The sequence below is a fragment of the Limulus polyphemus genome, unplaced genomic scaffold (assembly GCF_000517525.1).
Source record: "Limulus polyphemus unplaced genomic scaffold, Limulus_polyphemus-2.1.2 Scaffold2831, whole genome shotgun sequence".
NCBI lineage: Eukaryota > Metazoa > Arthropoda > Merostomata > Xiphosura > Limulidae > Limulus > Limulus polyphemus.
The window spans coordinates 141,886-158,629 of NW_013668441.1; the positions used below are offsets into that span (position 1 = coordinate 141,886).

A 16,744-nucleotide genomic window follows, 5' to 3' on the forward strand; every position below is an offset into this window, starting at 1 on the left:
ATACTCATCCTACCCTCGTGAGGATGTTGGTACCCAGCGAGTGAGGTTTTGGATTTAGTTGACTTACCAAGTACGGTCTATCACGGCCTAGCCACTCTACACCATGGGATACATCCTCACTTGCCCACTTTCCATCGTGGGATTGAGTGATTCTGATTTCTGTTTAAGATCACATTGCTAAACTATCCTCTCCCATGCGGATGTGCTCCCTTTAATGTTCCACCATGTCTGGTCCTCCTGGTGATGTCGATGTTCATGGCAAAGATATATCTGGCTCAAATGTGGTGCAGTACTGCTCCTCATATCATCTTATCTGTTCCTCTCATTTCATGGGTGTACTCCGGATGCTTCTGGGGGATACGCCTGTACTTCTCTCGCACCGGTCCCTCCTCCATATCAATGAGGGAGAGTACCTTATTGGAAGTTATAATTTTCCTAAATGGAAATATATTTCCAATGGGTACTTCTATCCTCTCGCACTTCCTACTCGTCCTCCTCTCAATCTTCCGGTGCTTGTGTCTTCTGCCAAAGTGATAATTCGGTAGTGGCGCATAGAGGGAGTATATGCATCACATGATACTGGTGCTCTCCTATTGCATGAGAGACATGTTGGAACTTTGGATTCCAACAGAGGAAGGATGAAGGCTTGTGGCATGCATTTTTGAAAAAGTTTGCATATAGAGAGCAGCATCTTGTGAGCATAGGGAAGTACCTATCGGAAATACATTTTCATTTAGAAAAATTATAACTTTTAATTGTAGCTTTTCAGAACACTGGAAAATGTTGATTTTAAGGCTACTAGTTGCATGTTTGAACTGTTTTACTACTTCATTCGTTAATACTTTTCTTTGTTGAAAAGTGATTATAGTATGCTATTGGCACTGACCTCCTCGTTCCTTTTGTCTGAAACGACCTAACTTCTAGTTTTCAGTTTGGAAGGATGAAAATATGGTTCCAGTAATGTATTAATGTCTTATAAGTTTCATTTTCTCTTTTTTTTCTTCTTTTCCATAGGGGGAATTGTTGCTTTGTTTATAAAACCTGTGGAGATTCTTTCAAGCTATTTAGAGTTCATGCTGGTTATTGTTCTTTATATAGTCTGAGCTCTAATTTCCTCTAAGAAATTAACCATAATAAAGAACTGTCCTAAGTTTATGGGTAATTTATAGTTTCTTTGGAGATTGTAGATGAAATAGATTCAGCGACATGTTATCTCTACTGATCTAATTTCTCTTTTTCTTTACCTTCAGTTTTTTTATCTTTTCCTGTTTTTGCATTTTATTTGTGGTTAGTCAATAGTATAGTGGTTATAATAAATTTGGATATGGAAATTGTCATTTTTAAGAATTGAAATGAAATTCAGTGAAGAATTTTCGTTATTACATTCTTGCCTCAACAAAAAGAACAGTCTGCATGGTATTTTGATATGGTAGAGGCAGTGGGTGATTGTTTGTTTGGCTAGGTTTCAATTTGCACCCAAAGACTACCATTTTAAATTGGCTTTATGGTGCAAGGTTATCTTTAGAATAAAACTTTCAGGACCAGGAATAGTCCAAAAGTAATAATAAATAGTGCTATTTACTGTTGGAAATATTTTGTGGTACCTGATCATATAATAAAAAACCTTTGACACATATAGTGAGAATAATATCAGTATATTAAGATCATTTATGTGATTTTTTTAAATGCTGTCCTGAAATCAAATAAATCTAATTGATGAAAAGTAGATGAATAATTGGAATTAATTTTTTGTATCTCTTTATTACTAGCCTTTCACTTTTTTTTTATAATTTAGTATCAGTTTTTCATTACAATTATAAGCTACTTTTGCTGTTTTTTATTCTTAATTTTTTCTGTACTTATAAATTACTGTCAATTAAGAGCATAAAATGTCTGTCCTCTCTATTTTTAATACAAAAAATTGAAAAAATCACAGAATATTTAGGAAATGTGGTTAACATTCTTACTGAAATATGCTGAAACTACTAATTTCTAAGTTTCTTTTAACATAAGTATCATAGTCTTTTGAATTCCCTATTAAAGAATGAAAATGCATTTAGATAAAAGTTTAGCTAATTTAGATCCAATGAGAATCAAATAAGAGTTTAAAACTTGGCGTATTTATGTTATCTATCCTACCTTCTAGCTTTAATTGCAAAAAATAATCTTATGTTTACATTGTATGTACATTTATATCTCTACGTTTTTATTAAGCCTTCCACAAGCAAGCTGCATCTAGAGCCTGGTGCCCCTGGGCGAGCCAAGACTGAAGGATCCACGTGGTTAGTGTTAATTTTAATTTTAGAGTGCTTTCGAATAAACAAGCTGTTTACAATGTTCAGCTTTGTATTTTCATTACCAGAAAATTGTTTTTATCATATTTAGTCAAGAAATGTTATTGGTTGTTATTCAATAGTTATGCATTGTAAAAGTCAGTAACTTATATTATTTCATTGTTCTAAAATTGTGCTGGCTTTTGTATTTTGTAATGTAAATGTATACTCTTAAAAAAGCCTAAAATAGTAATTTCAACTCAGGTAAGCTTACCTCTGAAATACTGAAAAGCTCTTCCTTGTTGAGTTTCAACTCATGTTGTCAGTAAAACATGACTAAAGGTTTCTAAATGGCCTTTATGTATTGCAGAACATTTATCACTTACCTATAATGCTTCATTCTCCCACCAACTACTTGACTTATTGTGGAAGCATACATAAGGGTATCCTACATAAGCTTTGCTTTCTTGCCATAATTTAGATTTCCTTATTAACAGTCATGCTGTTAACTTTGCTACAACATAATTTCTGAGGCAACTATTTCTGCCACTATCAAAATGTCTATAAGTTAGTTGGAGTAGGTGCTTTTGCAATTTGCCTGTAGCATACAGGATCAAATTGTAGCTGCAGTGTCATATCTGATGGTTCAAAGTATTTGTGTCATTGTATACTGATATTCCTGGAGGGTATAATAATTGTGTGGATGTTCAATGGGCAAAACACTTACTGTTTGCTTTTGTTTTTGGTGAAGAATATGTTGTTTAGACCCAGCTGGATTTGTAAGCTACAGTGCTAGCCCTAATCTTGATGATACTTCTACAGGCCTCATTTCTCTTTCCTCTCAGGCATATTATATAATTTCAATATTAAATCTATATCTATTACAACTGAGGGTGCTTGTATCATGTGAAATGAGTTCACTACTTAGTCTTTTATTTCTTACACATTCTCCTGATATTGATGATATAGATATTTTTCAAAACTAGCCCTGTATTCACACACTTCATATTCCTCTTCTACTCTATCTTCTCAAGGTTGTGACCCTGAGTTTGGTCCTTGGGAAGGAGGGGGAAAGATCTTTCACGAGGTATTGTCAGCTTTCTGTCCAGCATGCTATGGTTTGTCTTGTTTTGTTTGCCTTCTCATATGTTCCATTCTCAAATTATTCAGTTAGAGATTTGGACTGGTCCACATGAATGTCAGGAGTTTCTGCCCTTCTTACACCATTGCTGTGTTTTAGTACTCACAGACACTGATTATGGTGACATATGTCAACAAACAGGTTGGGACTTGATCTCATAGCCTTTGCCTCCTGTGGTTTCTTTGCATTTTTTTACTATACTCATATCATGTCTATCTTTGGGCTGATATTTCATTGGCTGTGCAAACAGTACAGTTGACCTATGCTTGAGCCTGACTTGTGAATTTTTTTTTACTATTCTTCAATTTCTTTTTCCGGTATTGCCCAAGATCAGTTGGTCCTATTGTCCAGTTGTTCTTATTGCCCCATATTGGCCTGCTCCATCATGGTTTACACTTCTCTTACCTGTCTCAGAAGGAACCTATTCTATTATTTTTTGGTAGATCTTCCAAATGATGTTTGTTTTCTACAGCTTCATGGCAGGTTGTTATGCAGTCATTTGTTAGTGAAGCTGGTTTCTCTTTCTTGGGTAACTTCAGTGCTGTCACATTCTTGCAGATGTTCTTTTTTGGCAGTATACCAATCTCATTAATCTATCTTTAGGAGTTGATGCTTTTGGAATTTGGTTTCTAGTCTTTCTCTAACTCGTTAACGACTTGACTCATTCTTTTCATATACATCTTTCATGATCAAGGCTTGTCTGTTTCTATTGCAGACTACAGAACTGCTTTTTCAGCCAGTTTCAGTTGCCACAAAAATCATGTACCTCTGTCAGTCCCACTTTTTTTTCTGGTTCTTTTTTTTAATTTTTCTATTATTTTTCGCACTAGTACCTAGACATTTTTCTCAGTAGTAGTATTTAAGTCTGGTCTTGTTATCTGGCTTCTCCTTTTGAATCTTTTGCAACTTGTTTACCATTTTTCCATGAAGACATGTTTTGTTACTTGCTTCACGGAGGAACATTCAGATATTTTTGCCATTGATGTTTCCCATTCTCCTTTCTTTTTTTTCCAGGAATGATCACTAGTGAATTTTCTCATATTGTATTATCTACTTTGACTGATTCTGATTCTCTGTTTAATGAATGTTTTCTATGTTTAGTCAGAGCTGTTTGTTCATATTTTGTAAAAAAAAGGAAATTTTTTTTTGAGGTAAATGAGTCGACTGTTTATACCCTTTGATAATTTTCTTACTACAGATCTTGCTTCTTCCAAATTAATGAATTGGTTTGTGCAGCTGATCCATCTTTTTCATCATGATGTTGCTTACTGCCTTAAGTGTAGATTTCAGGTTACATCTTGTCACACCTGTTATTTTGCAGTGTTCTTCTAGTTTCTGTACTCTTTAATAGATGTCTTATAGGCTGGCATGGAGATGAGTGTTCATACTTTTTGGCTTTTATTTTACTTTAAATACATCATTGTATCTTCATTTTTCAGGACTCCATTTGCTCCTTTGGTTATTCTTCAGACTGTAGGGAACCCAACTCTCGTTAGTTTTTTGTATATTCTGCTCAACACCCATTGTTAACCATTTCCATCATGTCTGAGATTGTGAATAATTTTCACTTCAAAACAAACAATACAAGAAAGATACAATAATTAAATTAAATCTTATCTTATGTATTGGGAATTGGTACACTCAGGACTCTCACATATTTATTATTAAACCTTTGCATTTATCCTAGGCAACCCATGTATTTATGTATTGTCCAACACCCCTGTTCACAAATTTAGGGGTGTCTGAAGTTGTGAAATTTTATATCTGGTGTCCCTATTTAAGGAACAACTGTGTATGGATTTGTCAAACAGAGACTTTCTTTTGTCAAATATACTTATGTGTTTGTCCTAGACAAACTTCCACCCTCTATGCTGAAGCTCCATGAGAAAGTGTTGCCCTTTGGAAGTGGACAGAGGGTGCCATCTGGTGACTGATGACACCTTAGCAGGTACCTTTCCCATCTCCATGTGCATGTCCTTGCATAGCATTAGAGGTGTCAGAAACAGTACTACTATTGTCACTAGATGTCTCAGCTTTAACCCTAATGGAAATCACCTGTGCTTTATGCTTTTTTATTTATATTTTAACGTTCCCATTGCACTGTCCTCAGATTGTTGAGCCCATCCTTCTGCCTTCTGACTGCTTGGGTCTTTCTTTGGTTCTTCCTAACTACCTACTAATTTGGCCAGTTATGTGACACACATCTTTAACAGTAATGAAAAGGGGCTACTGTCTTTCGAATACATCCTTTCATAACACGTGTCTAGACTGCTCTCCCAAGAACCTTCCATTTCAGGAGCAGGACATATTATTCCTCTTACTTGTTTATGCTACCACCTGTGTCCCATTGTTGAGTCCACAGGTTCAATACTCCCTTGATTCCAGTGTTTCAAATTATTTTCTGATTCTTGATTTTACTCATACTCTCCTTGGCTACATATTTCTTGTAGTTTAGATTATTATCTTCCTGCTCTTTAGCTTGTAGTTTTTAATTTTCAGTTTCATTTCATGTTCATCTGTTCGTACCTCCTTTAAAATGTGGGTGTTCTGGTTTTCAGTATTTCAGAGGTAAGTCTAACTGATTTTAATTTTATGTCTTTAGAATTATAATGAATTTCAAACATGTACTTAACTTTGAAATACCTTCCCTCTTACTCCCCACAACTTTTCATCATCACCTCAACTGTCAATATAAACCTAAATTGTGGTGGGAAGACAGAGCTTTAAAAACATGTAAGATCCCTTGATGCTTTGGCAATAAATCAAGTGGAGATTGGAGAATTATGGATAAGTTATGAATACTCTGCAATGTGTAAAGGACATTTGGAAATTTTTAGTTATCTGTTTTGTTCACAGCACAAGTAACTCAGTAAGATAAGTACCTGTTTGAAATTCATTTTAATTCTAAAGATGTGAAATTTAACTCTGCCTGGGATGTATAAAAAAATGTGCACTTGGTTACATGGTTAAAGCTTTTTTAATTGTTTGTTAAAGTGTTTTTTTTTTTCACTCTGATGTGAACCACTTTATTGTCTATTTGAGGTCTATAGATTAAGAATTTTCATAATTTACAAAATTATACATATGCCACATTTTGCTTAATGAGGTATGCATGAGACTGCCTTACCCCAATTTTTCACCTTGTTTTTTAATTCTGGGATGATAGTGAATAATCAGTGAGACAGGCTTTTAACATTACCGTTGACATGTGGGTGTTAATATTTCTCAAATTTTTTGGTAATTGGCAAAATATTTATATATATATTTTTTTAATGTAGGTTATCAAACAAATCAATTAAACAAATACTTTTATAGACATGGCAATCTTTAGCTACCTGTAATCAAGTTAAAGATCCACCAATCGTCGTAAAGGAGAACATCTTGAAAGATGATTTTCAGTTTTTCTGTAATGAAAATAGGTTTTAAATTCCTAGTTTTTTTCAGTCAAAACTGGAAACTTTCAATCTAAAAATTTTTTTGTATTATAGTTTTACAGCTCAGTCTTCACGTGAAATAGCTTACCTTAGATTTTATTCATTTCGATGTATGACTAGAAATTTTTAGTACTTGTATTTCACAATATACCCTCAATATTTACTACATGATTAAATTTAAGCAGGTTAGAATTACGACATGTTTTAAAAGTTAGCAGAATGAATTAGTCCTAATAACAACATGGAGTAGTTTAAATGAATGAAACAGGTCTGCTTTAAATTGTAAATTAAATGATACTTCAATTAATCATAGTATTAACATTTGTGGTATTACATATCTAGCATATACACAGGTTTTGTTGAAGATTCTAATTCTGCAAATGAATTTCTTCTTTCTTTTTTTTTTTACAGAACTTTACAAGTTTGAAGAATATTTAAAGGTTAAATAGATAAATTAGACGGGTACATTCAGTATGTTGCAATGTACTTGGTATAACAGTATTAATATTTTAGGTCACCAACTTACCTACAGAATACCAAACAATGTCAAAATGTAGTTCTGATACATTCTGTTCCATTACAACTTTATATTGGCTGTGATTGTCACGTGACTTGCTGATTTCCATATCAGCAATAGTTTTATATAATGTACTCAACCCTATGTAGTAGAACAAACCATTTATTACCAGATTAATATTGACACTGTAAAAAAAAAATCACTAAACATTCATAAAATTGTAACTGTAGGAAAGTCAGTTTAATTTCTGCTCATGCAGCTATGTACTAATTAAAGAGTATATAATAACACCCATCATTAAACAAAAGGATGGAAATATCTTTTTGAGATTTTTTCAGCACTAGCGAGCAATTTTAGTACCAAGCTATTAAATCTAAAGTACATTATTACCTGGATTATTTAAAATTAATATTTGAATATTTAAACTATAAGCATTAAACTGATATATTTTAGCACTATTGGGCCTGGAACTTTTATATCATTGCTTTGTATACCTTTTTGTTTCTTGTAGGTATGGAAGATCAAGAAATGGTTATGTACCAAGAGATTATTATATGGACAGATACTATGAAGATTACAGACAAGATTCTTACTATCGACCTCGGCCCTATTCATCTTTGTATGACAGGCGTCCACCACCGCCACCACCACCACCACCTCATATTCCATACAGAGATGACCTCTATAGAGACTATAGAGATGAGTCGCAGTGGAGTTCACTGACTTCATCTCGAGATAGCTCATACAGAAGATCTTTGCCACCGCCACCTCCTAGGGATGATCCATATCCTAGAAGGATACCACCTCCTCCACCTCTTGATGATGATGATATGTATGATGGCCGTGAGTCATCAGATTATCTTTATTCAAGACGTTCCCCTACAGCCATGTTTTCATCTACTTACAGGTTGATTGTGATTTAAATTGAAAAAATTAAATGATACATCAAAAATATCTGTAATCTTCTTTTAATTGCTGTAATTACTAAAATTACTAGTTTTCTTATGTTTGTATTTTGAACACTATCTTGATGTGCAATTCCCATGTAAAGTAGTGAGAATTCATGTTTAACTTAGTCACCTTTGACTTGTACCAAATATAGCAAAACTATATAACTAAAAGATAAGATTCTATTCTTACCATAATTGTGTAGATTAATGAGCATAGGCTGATACATTTACACAAGAGTTAACTAATTTAACCATCACTGTTATTTCCTTTTGTCATTAAACTGAAACCATTTTAACAATTAAAGTGAGATCACTTTAACAATTCAAAGATTGCTACAATGAGTAATTTATTAATTGGTCAACTTAAAATATTTGTTAAAAGGTAAGAAGAAGTTAAAAAATTAATACGGTCATTCTCAGTTACTGAGAAATAAAGAAGAAATACTTCCGTTCTGAATGAACATTTTATTCTTTGTACACCAATATAGTTAAATTAGAAAAATGTTAAACAATTTGTGTGAGTAATTATTTATATAGAATCCAGTTGAAATTACTGCATTAATACTAATTTTTTTACCCACATGACCATAAGAATTGTTATTAAAATATATGATAAAAATCATCATTTAAGGTTAAAGTATGTCATTGTTTTTGGAATATGTTACCAAATTACTTTCAGATACTAGCTAAATAGTTTAGAAGAGTTGTTCATGAAAGTAAGACATAAAAATTAACAAATTGACTTATTTTGGAGCTTTGTAAAATACTGGGAAATAAGAACAATGTCTGCTCTTATTGTAGGTCCTCAAGTATTTGGTGAGAGAAGATATTGAAAACATTTACTGCAAAAAAGGTAATGTACAACAATACTTCAATAAACAAATTAATAATTATGTGTTTTGAAGTTTGATGAACACTGTTTTGTATAACTAGCTGGTATATACTGTAGTACAGATTATCCATAAGTTATTAAACCACATTCTTAATTGAAAGAATAGGAACCACTGAGTTAGGTAGGAGTATGTGTAGGACATTGTTCACAGGCTTGAGTATGATATATTAAATCTATTTTGAATATGCATATCAACAAGTCATGTGACAGCGACAACCATTATGAAGTAATGGTGGAATGGCATGTATTAGAACTACATTTTGGCATTTTGTAGGCAGTGTGATTCCACCAAAAATTAATAGCTTTTGGTATGTAAGAGCCATTTCTAATTCAAAATATACATGCACTCAGATCAGGAATTTAGAATTTTGTAGATATTTAATGGCACTGGAAAAATAAAAGATATATGGATCAACTTGCAACAAGTCATATTCAGCTGTGGCATTTTGTAACACTTGAGAACTCATGGATACAAAGAACAGTGGCAAAAGCTATCCATATGTCTTAGGTAACAGTATGCAACATAATTAAGAAGGATGTCTGTATAGAAAAGCAATGCAAGCTGCTTCCACTACATATGTATTCAAGATTCACATATCTCAAGCAACTGGGGAATGAAATGAGCATTTATGCTGTTCATGAAGGCATACTGGTCAAGTTGTTTGCCACAGAACCTACAGATTTCTGTGTGATCAGTGGTAAAATGGATGCTGGGAAACTGTTGTCCTTGTACATTACTGCTTGACTTATAGAAAACAAGAAGAGAGTAGGGGTATGCTTTTGATGAAGCCATTTGCTGTAGAAATTACACTGTCATCACACAGTTGTCAGATAGACCGTGACAGGATTTAGTGAGGCTCCAAAATAATTATGCAACTACTTGACCTCTGTATTTATTGATAACAAAAGTTATGATAATATTAGAAAAGATGGAAAAATGTTCAGTAAAATTCACTAATTATAATAATAGTTAAACTCTAAATAGTTGAGGCTGTTACACTTGCAGGGAAGAAGTAACAAACGTTAGAATATTTAAAGAAATATTTCAGATTCCTTATTGCATTGTTTTTTAAACTGTGGGTGTGCCCCTTTTAGCAGGAGAGCCCCAAAATACAGATGGAAGAAACAGAAGAGTTTGAGACAATGATAACCTAAAACTGTCACTTTGCTCCTCCATTTACTCACTCCTTACAAACATTTTTTCATTTTAAAAAGATGATTAAAAACAGGTAAAGAAAATGTTGATTTTGCTGTTATCACTTGTGAAAATAATTTTTATGTGAAAGAGAGGGTGCAATGGAAACCTTACTGGGTTAAGAGGGTGCCAGTATTTAAAGTTTGGAAAACACTGCCCTAGTGGAAATAAAACATTTTTTATTAATTAGACATTTTCTTTAAAGAAGAAAAACTTAGATACTTCACTAGACTTATATAAAATTGTTCTTAATCCTTTGTGAAAGATTAGTTATTTACAATAATATTTTCTGCATTGAGGGCATATTACATTTCGAGAAAGATCCACAAGGGATATTGTTGGCAACTAGCATTGAATAGTGAAGCATTTGTTTTCAGAACGAATAGGAAAAAAATGGGTATATTACATTTTGTTAGAGTTATCGTTTTAAATGTTGACCCTCTTATGAATATGATTTATAAATTAAATGCATAATTAAAGTTTTTTGTACACCATTTTTTGTCTATATGATATTCTTCAAAATAACTTCTTCATTTTAGTCAAATTTTGTATCTTGCTTAGAAATATAATCTTGTGCTACACAGTTACTTTAGTTTTGATTTGCATTATTACTTTCATCTTTCTGCTGTTACCTTTTTACCTGAAGGACCTTTTTGTTTAGTGAAACTTGATATTATTAATGTTGATTAAAACAGATTATTGAAAAAGATTTGATGAAATTTAACAGTAGTAGTAGTTGTTTGATGGTCTACTTTTAAGAAAGTTCAAAAACCTTCTGAATAATCAATTAGATCTATTTCATTCTCAATGCACACCTTGAAAACTAATTACAATTGGTATTAGGAAGAGCTACTTTTTTGCTTGACATTTTATTGTGTATTAAATTTGTATATTTTAAATGAACTGGTTTTGAATTTGATTAATAAATTAACATGAGTTATCAAAAGAGGGTAAAAGGTTTCCATGTGGAAATGCACCTTTCATGAAATTAACAAAAACGTATAAAACAATGGGAAGAGTAAATTATCAAAGTGTGCTTTAGTGCACTGTTCCTGAACCATCAGTTCATGGGATTTCACAAAAACAAAAAATACTGAAAGAATATTCATATGTAATCATAATGGTTTTTCATTGTATTTGAATTTTAGTGGTACATGACAGTTTAGGGAGGCATGGAGCTGGTCCCTGGTGTTGAAAATGTCAATAAATGTTGCTTTAGTGTCATCCTTATAAACTCAAAACAACTCTTGGTTTAATGTTTAACTTTTGTGAAGACATAACGGATGTCATTTTTTCCACTTAAGTAATCACCCCATCTCCAAACAATACAATAAACACCTCCTGTTAGACAGATAAGTCATTAGGGAGTTTTTCATGCCATTATTTGAAAATAAAATAAATGTAAAATCACTCTGAAAGTGGTATCTTCATATAGAATTCTTTTTACAAAAAACAAACTTAAATAATGATTTTGTACTTTTTTGTGGATTATGAAAGTATTGTGCATTGCTAGTTTAAAAAAAATGCTTTTACATTCAAATTTATAGTAAATATGATGAAATCTAAAGATCATTTTTCTTTTTGCAGTATTGCTGTTTCAACTTCAGCTCTTGCATTAAGTTATTTTTCTACTGTTCTATTCATGTCTTATTTTTAGATATTTCATATTAACTAATAATATGATATTAAAAAACATTTGGGAATAATTTTCTTTTTGAATCTATACTTTTAACAAGTTTATTTCATCACTTATTCTGAACATTATTAATTATAGGCATAATGATTACTGTTAACAATTTAAGTTTTACTCATAAAATTATACCATACACTCAGTCAGTTCTATTTTTGTAGTGTCACCGCCTCAACTTCCATTATGAAGATTCTTCATTTCAAAATGTATGCTGACCATGTTGTCTTGTCATATTGGGTATTGAAAATTGCTGTAGAAGCAACCCATCTCTGTGTCAACAACCTAAATATCAGGATTAGTTGTATTTTTTGATGAAATGTTACCTATTTTGCATTTAAAATATATTTCAATTTCACCACTAGGCACTTTAATTAGGAAATTATGACAATAATTAACTCTTACTGTACAAAAGCGTTCTATTAGAAACTGTTATTGTTTCTCATAATCAAGTACTGTACTTGTAGCCTGTTATTTTTTCTATAAACAACTTTGTTTTATTGTTGTGTTTATGTAGAGTATGACTTTTTGGTATTGCATTTTTTTTTTCCCCAATTATGCCCTATTTTTGTATATGATAATTGGTACAGTTTTAAAACTTGTATGAATAAGACTTCAGTAGTGCTTTTGTCTCAATAAAGCTCACTGTCCTGCTGTGGCAAATGTTGTATTTTAGTTACATTTTCTTCTTTTACTTCTTAAGCTTAAGAATCTCACAAAATGCTATTTGGCATCATGAATTTGTAATACACACATCCACAAATGGAAAAATTATAGTTAGGCTTAGTAAGTCTCAAATTTGAGAATTTGTATATTTGTTGTAAAAGTTCAAAGTTACCATTCATGACAAGGTTATTCAAGTCAAGAGAATAATGCTTCTACAGTTTATACAAAATCGTTTGGAAAGTATTTTCATTTGTTTAATTATATAAAGTTGAAATAAAGAAATACATACATCATTGTAGGAATTGTCCCTTAAGCTAGAATTACGAGAAATTACATATTTCTAAAGTATTTATGCACCAAATTTCTTATTGATTCGAGACTTTGTTGATTAAAGGATCCCTAATGACATATAATTCATACAAAATATTTTAACACAAATGCTACCATTAATATTGTAAATGATCCCATTAATTACTGTTAGGGTTTCCTATATATTTTACATAGAAAATGAGAGACTTCACCTGATGTTTTTACTCAGTTCTTTACACTGAGTGTTAATTGTGACAGACAGTAACATAAAATTACTCAATATGATGTTATATGTGAATTACACCAGTAAATGATATAAAAAGAACTGTCAATAATTTGAGGATTAAGGCACAAAGCAAATTATGTGTATTAAGAGACTAACACAAAAAAAGCATTCATTCTCTCTCTGGAAACCCTGTATTTAAATGTTAGTAAATATATATATATATTACACAAGACAAATGTGTTGACTGCTGTGTGTATCCATGGACATGTTTTTGAAATTGATGTAAGTAGAAATATATATGTACGTATGAAAATCTAACCATATGATTATAAAGATATTGAATAAAACAGAGGACATTTTATCTAGCATTACTGTTCTGAATATTTGTGTTGTAATAATGTTTTTTAGTATTACTATTTTTGTGCTCTAAGTTTAGCTTAGTTAATTTAATTATATTTTCAATTCAAGAAGCAATGGTGTTGTATAGGCTTGCTGCTTTGATATAAGTCTCCATTAAATGAACAAGAAACTTTCTTTGTTCTTGTTCAGCAAACTCAAATGATTTTCAAAGTAATGATACCCACAGTTCATACTATTTGTTTAAAAATAACAACACTTGAAATCAGGTAGGGCTTTATATTTAAGTGTTTCTGGCAAACAGCACAAGGGTACTTATATATTATTCTCAAATGTTTTAGAGCTGGAAAAATAGTTTAATGTGAAGTTTTGTAGGCTTGCTTTTGGTTGGAAAATACATGAGTTTAAATGTATCCAAACAGTTTGACTAGTTTCATATTTAAGCACTGACATTCCTTATTCTGGGGCATACTACAAGATCAAATCAGGGAGCAGTCACTTAGTTAATAAAGTTCAGCAAACAGCTCTATATTAGCCCATCTTTAATATTCTTAAGTTCACTGTAAAACATATCCATACCAAGTAGTAATTCTGAAGTCAATTGAGTAAGGTATAAACTAGGAAATTAGGTTATTGAAACAAAACTACCAAATTGTTTCAACTGTAAACTTCACAAAAAGAAAGGTTCATACCCTGAGGTTGTTAGTATTTCTTTTCTCTCTTTTTTTTTATGGTTCAAACAATTATCTTTATTTTGTCTAAGTAAAATTTTGTAAACACGTGAAAAAATTTCATTAATTGAAAGCAATGCTGGGCTGATTAAAACCTAATTAGAAATATCATATTAACCAAGGCTTCAAAAAAATGATCCATGCTTTGTATGTCTGTGCAAAAGTTGCACTGATGTACTTCCTTTAGATACACCCTCAATGTTGCACATTTCAAAACTTGAACGTCTTGTATGTTTCATTACCGGAGCAACTTGACCTTTTTTAACTTGTAGAATGATCTTACTGCCATAGGAAGATACAAGTTGTTACAGCCTTTGTCGCTCTACAAGAATCCTAATGATGGTGATATCATTGAATTTAAATATATTCCTACCATAAAGTATAGTATGCCATAAGACCGCCATTGTTATTTAATGGTTTTTAATGTTCAAATAAAAAACAGCGGGAAACATTCTATTCTTGTTTTCAATTTTTCAAAATTAATCCTTTATAAATCCTTACAAAGTATGTTTATGGTTCTTTTTTTACTAAGCCATTAGGAATCTCAATATTAACAAGAAGATGGTTAAATTATGTAAATATTGTTAATCGTGAGGTTGTAACCGTAAATCATAAGACCGTGTTATGTGTTGTAAATATCTTTATTGAAGATTGTACCTTACTAAACTATAAACCTTACTACACCACATCAGTAGTGTAATATAAAAAGAAGTGCCAATAATTTAAAAGTTAAAACACAAATTGCATTTTAAGAACTGATTTCATACGGATGCAAGGTCAGGCCTGCTTCAAAATCTATGACAAGGAGATCCCTGTGCGCTAGAGAAAACAACAGATTATGATGGGAATGTACCAAGGAAGTCATACTAGGCTTAGTTTGAAATTTCCAGAGTGAATGAGTGGGAAAAAAATATATATAAATATAATAGTACTGTCTGCTGTATGTCCATGTAACTACTTCACAGGGTGTGGATGGATCTTCACCAAAATTAGTATGGAGGTTCATTAGGTCCATGCGGGGGTACATACAAGTTTGCGGTTGTTATGAGCGTTTTTTACCACTACTTTCACCACCCTGTTGATGAATCTTCACCAAATTGGGCATGAAGATTTATTGGGTCCATGCGGAGATACATGCAAAGTTGCGGTTTCACATATTGTGTTTTGCAGTTTTTATGTGTTTTTTTTACATTTACATATAAAGGAAGCAACTTTTCATGTCCTAAAATAACCTTTCATTAATCATTAATTTACATAACTTCCGCCCAAGAGACGGGTACTCCAGCTAGTTAACAATATTGTTAAAAGCTGTATTTGCAATGTTGTAATTCGTTTTAGATTTCAGGTAGTGGGCACATGACGTTAAGTTCAAGTTAGTCCTAGAAATACCTAGAATAAATATAGATTATAAATATTACGACCAGTGAAGCATCAAGGAAATGTAGTAATACATAGTTAACAGGGTAAGAACTTTTCCAAGAGAGAGAGTTGAATCAATTAATGTGATTCCGTGAAGTATTTAGACAGTGTCGTAGCCAGGATGCACACATTGAGGGTGCAATGACAAACTTAAAAGGGCGCGAGTACATTGTAATCATTTTCAGTTTTCATTATAAATTTTTGTTATAATTTATTTATGTTCCTTATTAATTCATAAGCGAATTCACTCATGAAAAATATTTGATATCCGACAACAAGAGCTTAAGTTAGGTATGAACTGGTAGGTTAATCAAAAAAGAAAGCAAGAAGTCAGTCTCAGAGAAAGTTGATTGGACCCTTGTAATTAATTAAAGCAATGTAAACCAAGTCCAATTTTTTTTATTAAAACAACTGTAATCATCTATTCTGAATAGAATTGAAGTCTCTCAATATCTTATGCATCCCATCAACACTCTGACATATATCATCAAGGATGCACTTCTCAAACCCGATGAGGGTCAAGTTCGCCAGTCCTTCATGAGACATCGACTGACGGAGGTCTGTAAGTACATTTGTTAGAGCAGAAAAAACACTTTCACATGTTGCAGTTGACGATCCAATTGTTAATGCTGCCTCATTCTGTAATGGCTGGAAAGCCCTTCGAGCTCAAACGGAAAAGCTGTTGCAAAACAGACACCAGGTTATATTTGTCGTTTTTTTTTACAGTGGTCACTGATGTGATTTTGGCAACATCGATTTGAGCCAAACAAAGCTGTCCATTTCAAGGCCGAACAAGTCTGCGAGGAATCTCATTCGGTCTTTGTCAAAGAAATGTTCTGATTCGGGATATAGTGACTCCAAGGCACGAATAAGATGCGAATTATTCTCTGAGAAACGTTCTTCAAGCTCAACCAAGATACTGTTACGTCTCCGTTTGTTAATTGATT

The 16,744-nt window shown here is 32.2% G+C and overlaps 1 protein-coding gene across 1 annotated transcript in view; it reads left to right on the forward strand.

Annotated features, from left to right (window-relative positions):
• LOC106468011 (RNA-binding protein lark-like) overlaps positions 1-12,768 on the forward strand; it is a 35,660-nt gene extending 22,892 nt beyond the window's left edge. The window contains exons 5-8 of the mRNA XM_013928407.2: positions 2,215-2,282; positions 7,877-8,272; positions 9,117-9,168; positions 12,254-12,768. Of these exons, the coding sequence (XP_013783861.1) occupies positions 2,215-2,282; positions 7,877-8,272; positions 9,117-9,135 (483 nt within the window). The 3' untranslated portion in view covers positions 9,136-9,168; positions 12,254-12,768. The remainder of the gene's footprint in view (positions 1-2,214; positions 2,283-7,876; positions 8,273-9,116; positions 9,169-12,253) is intronic.
• Positions 12,769-16,744: the final 3,976 nt, after the last annotated feature.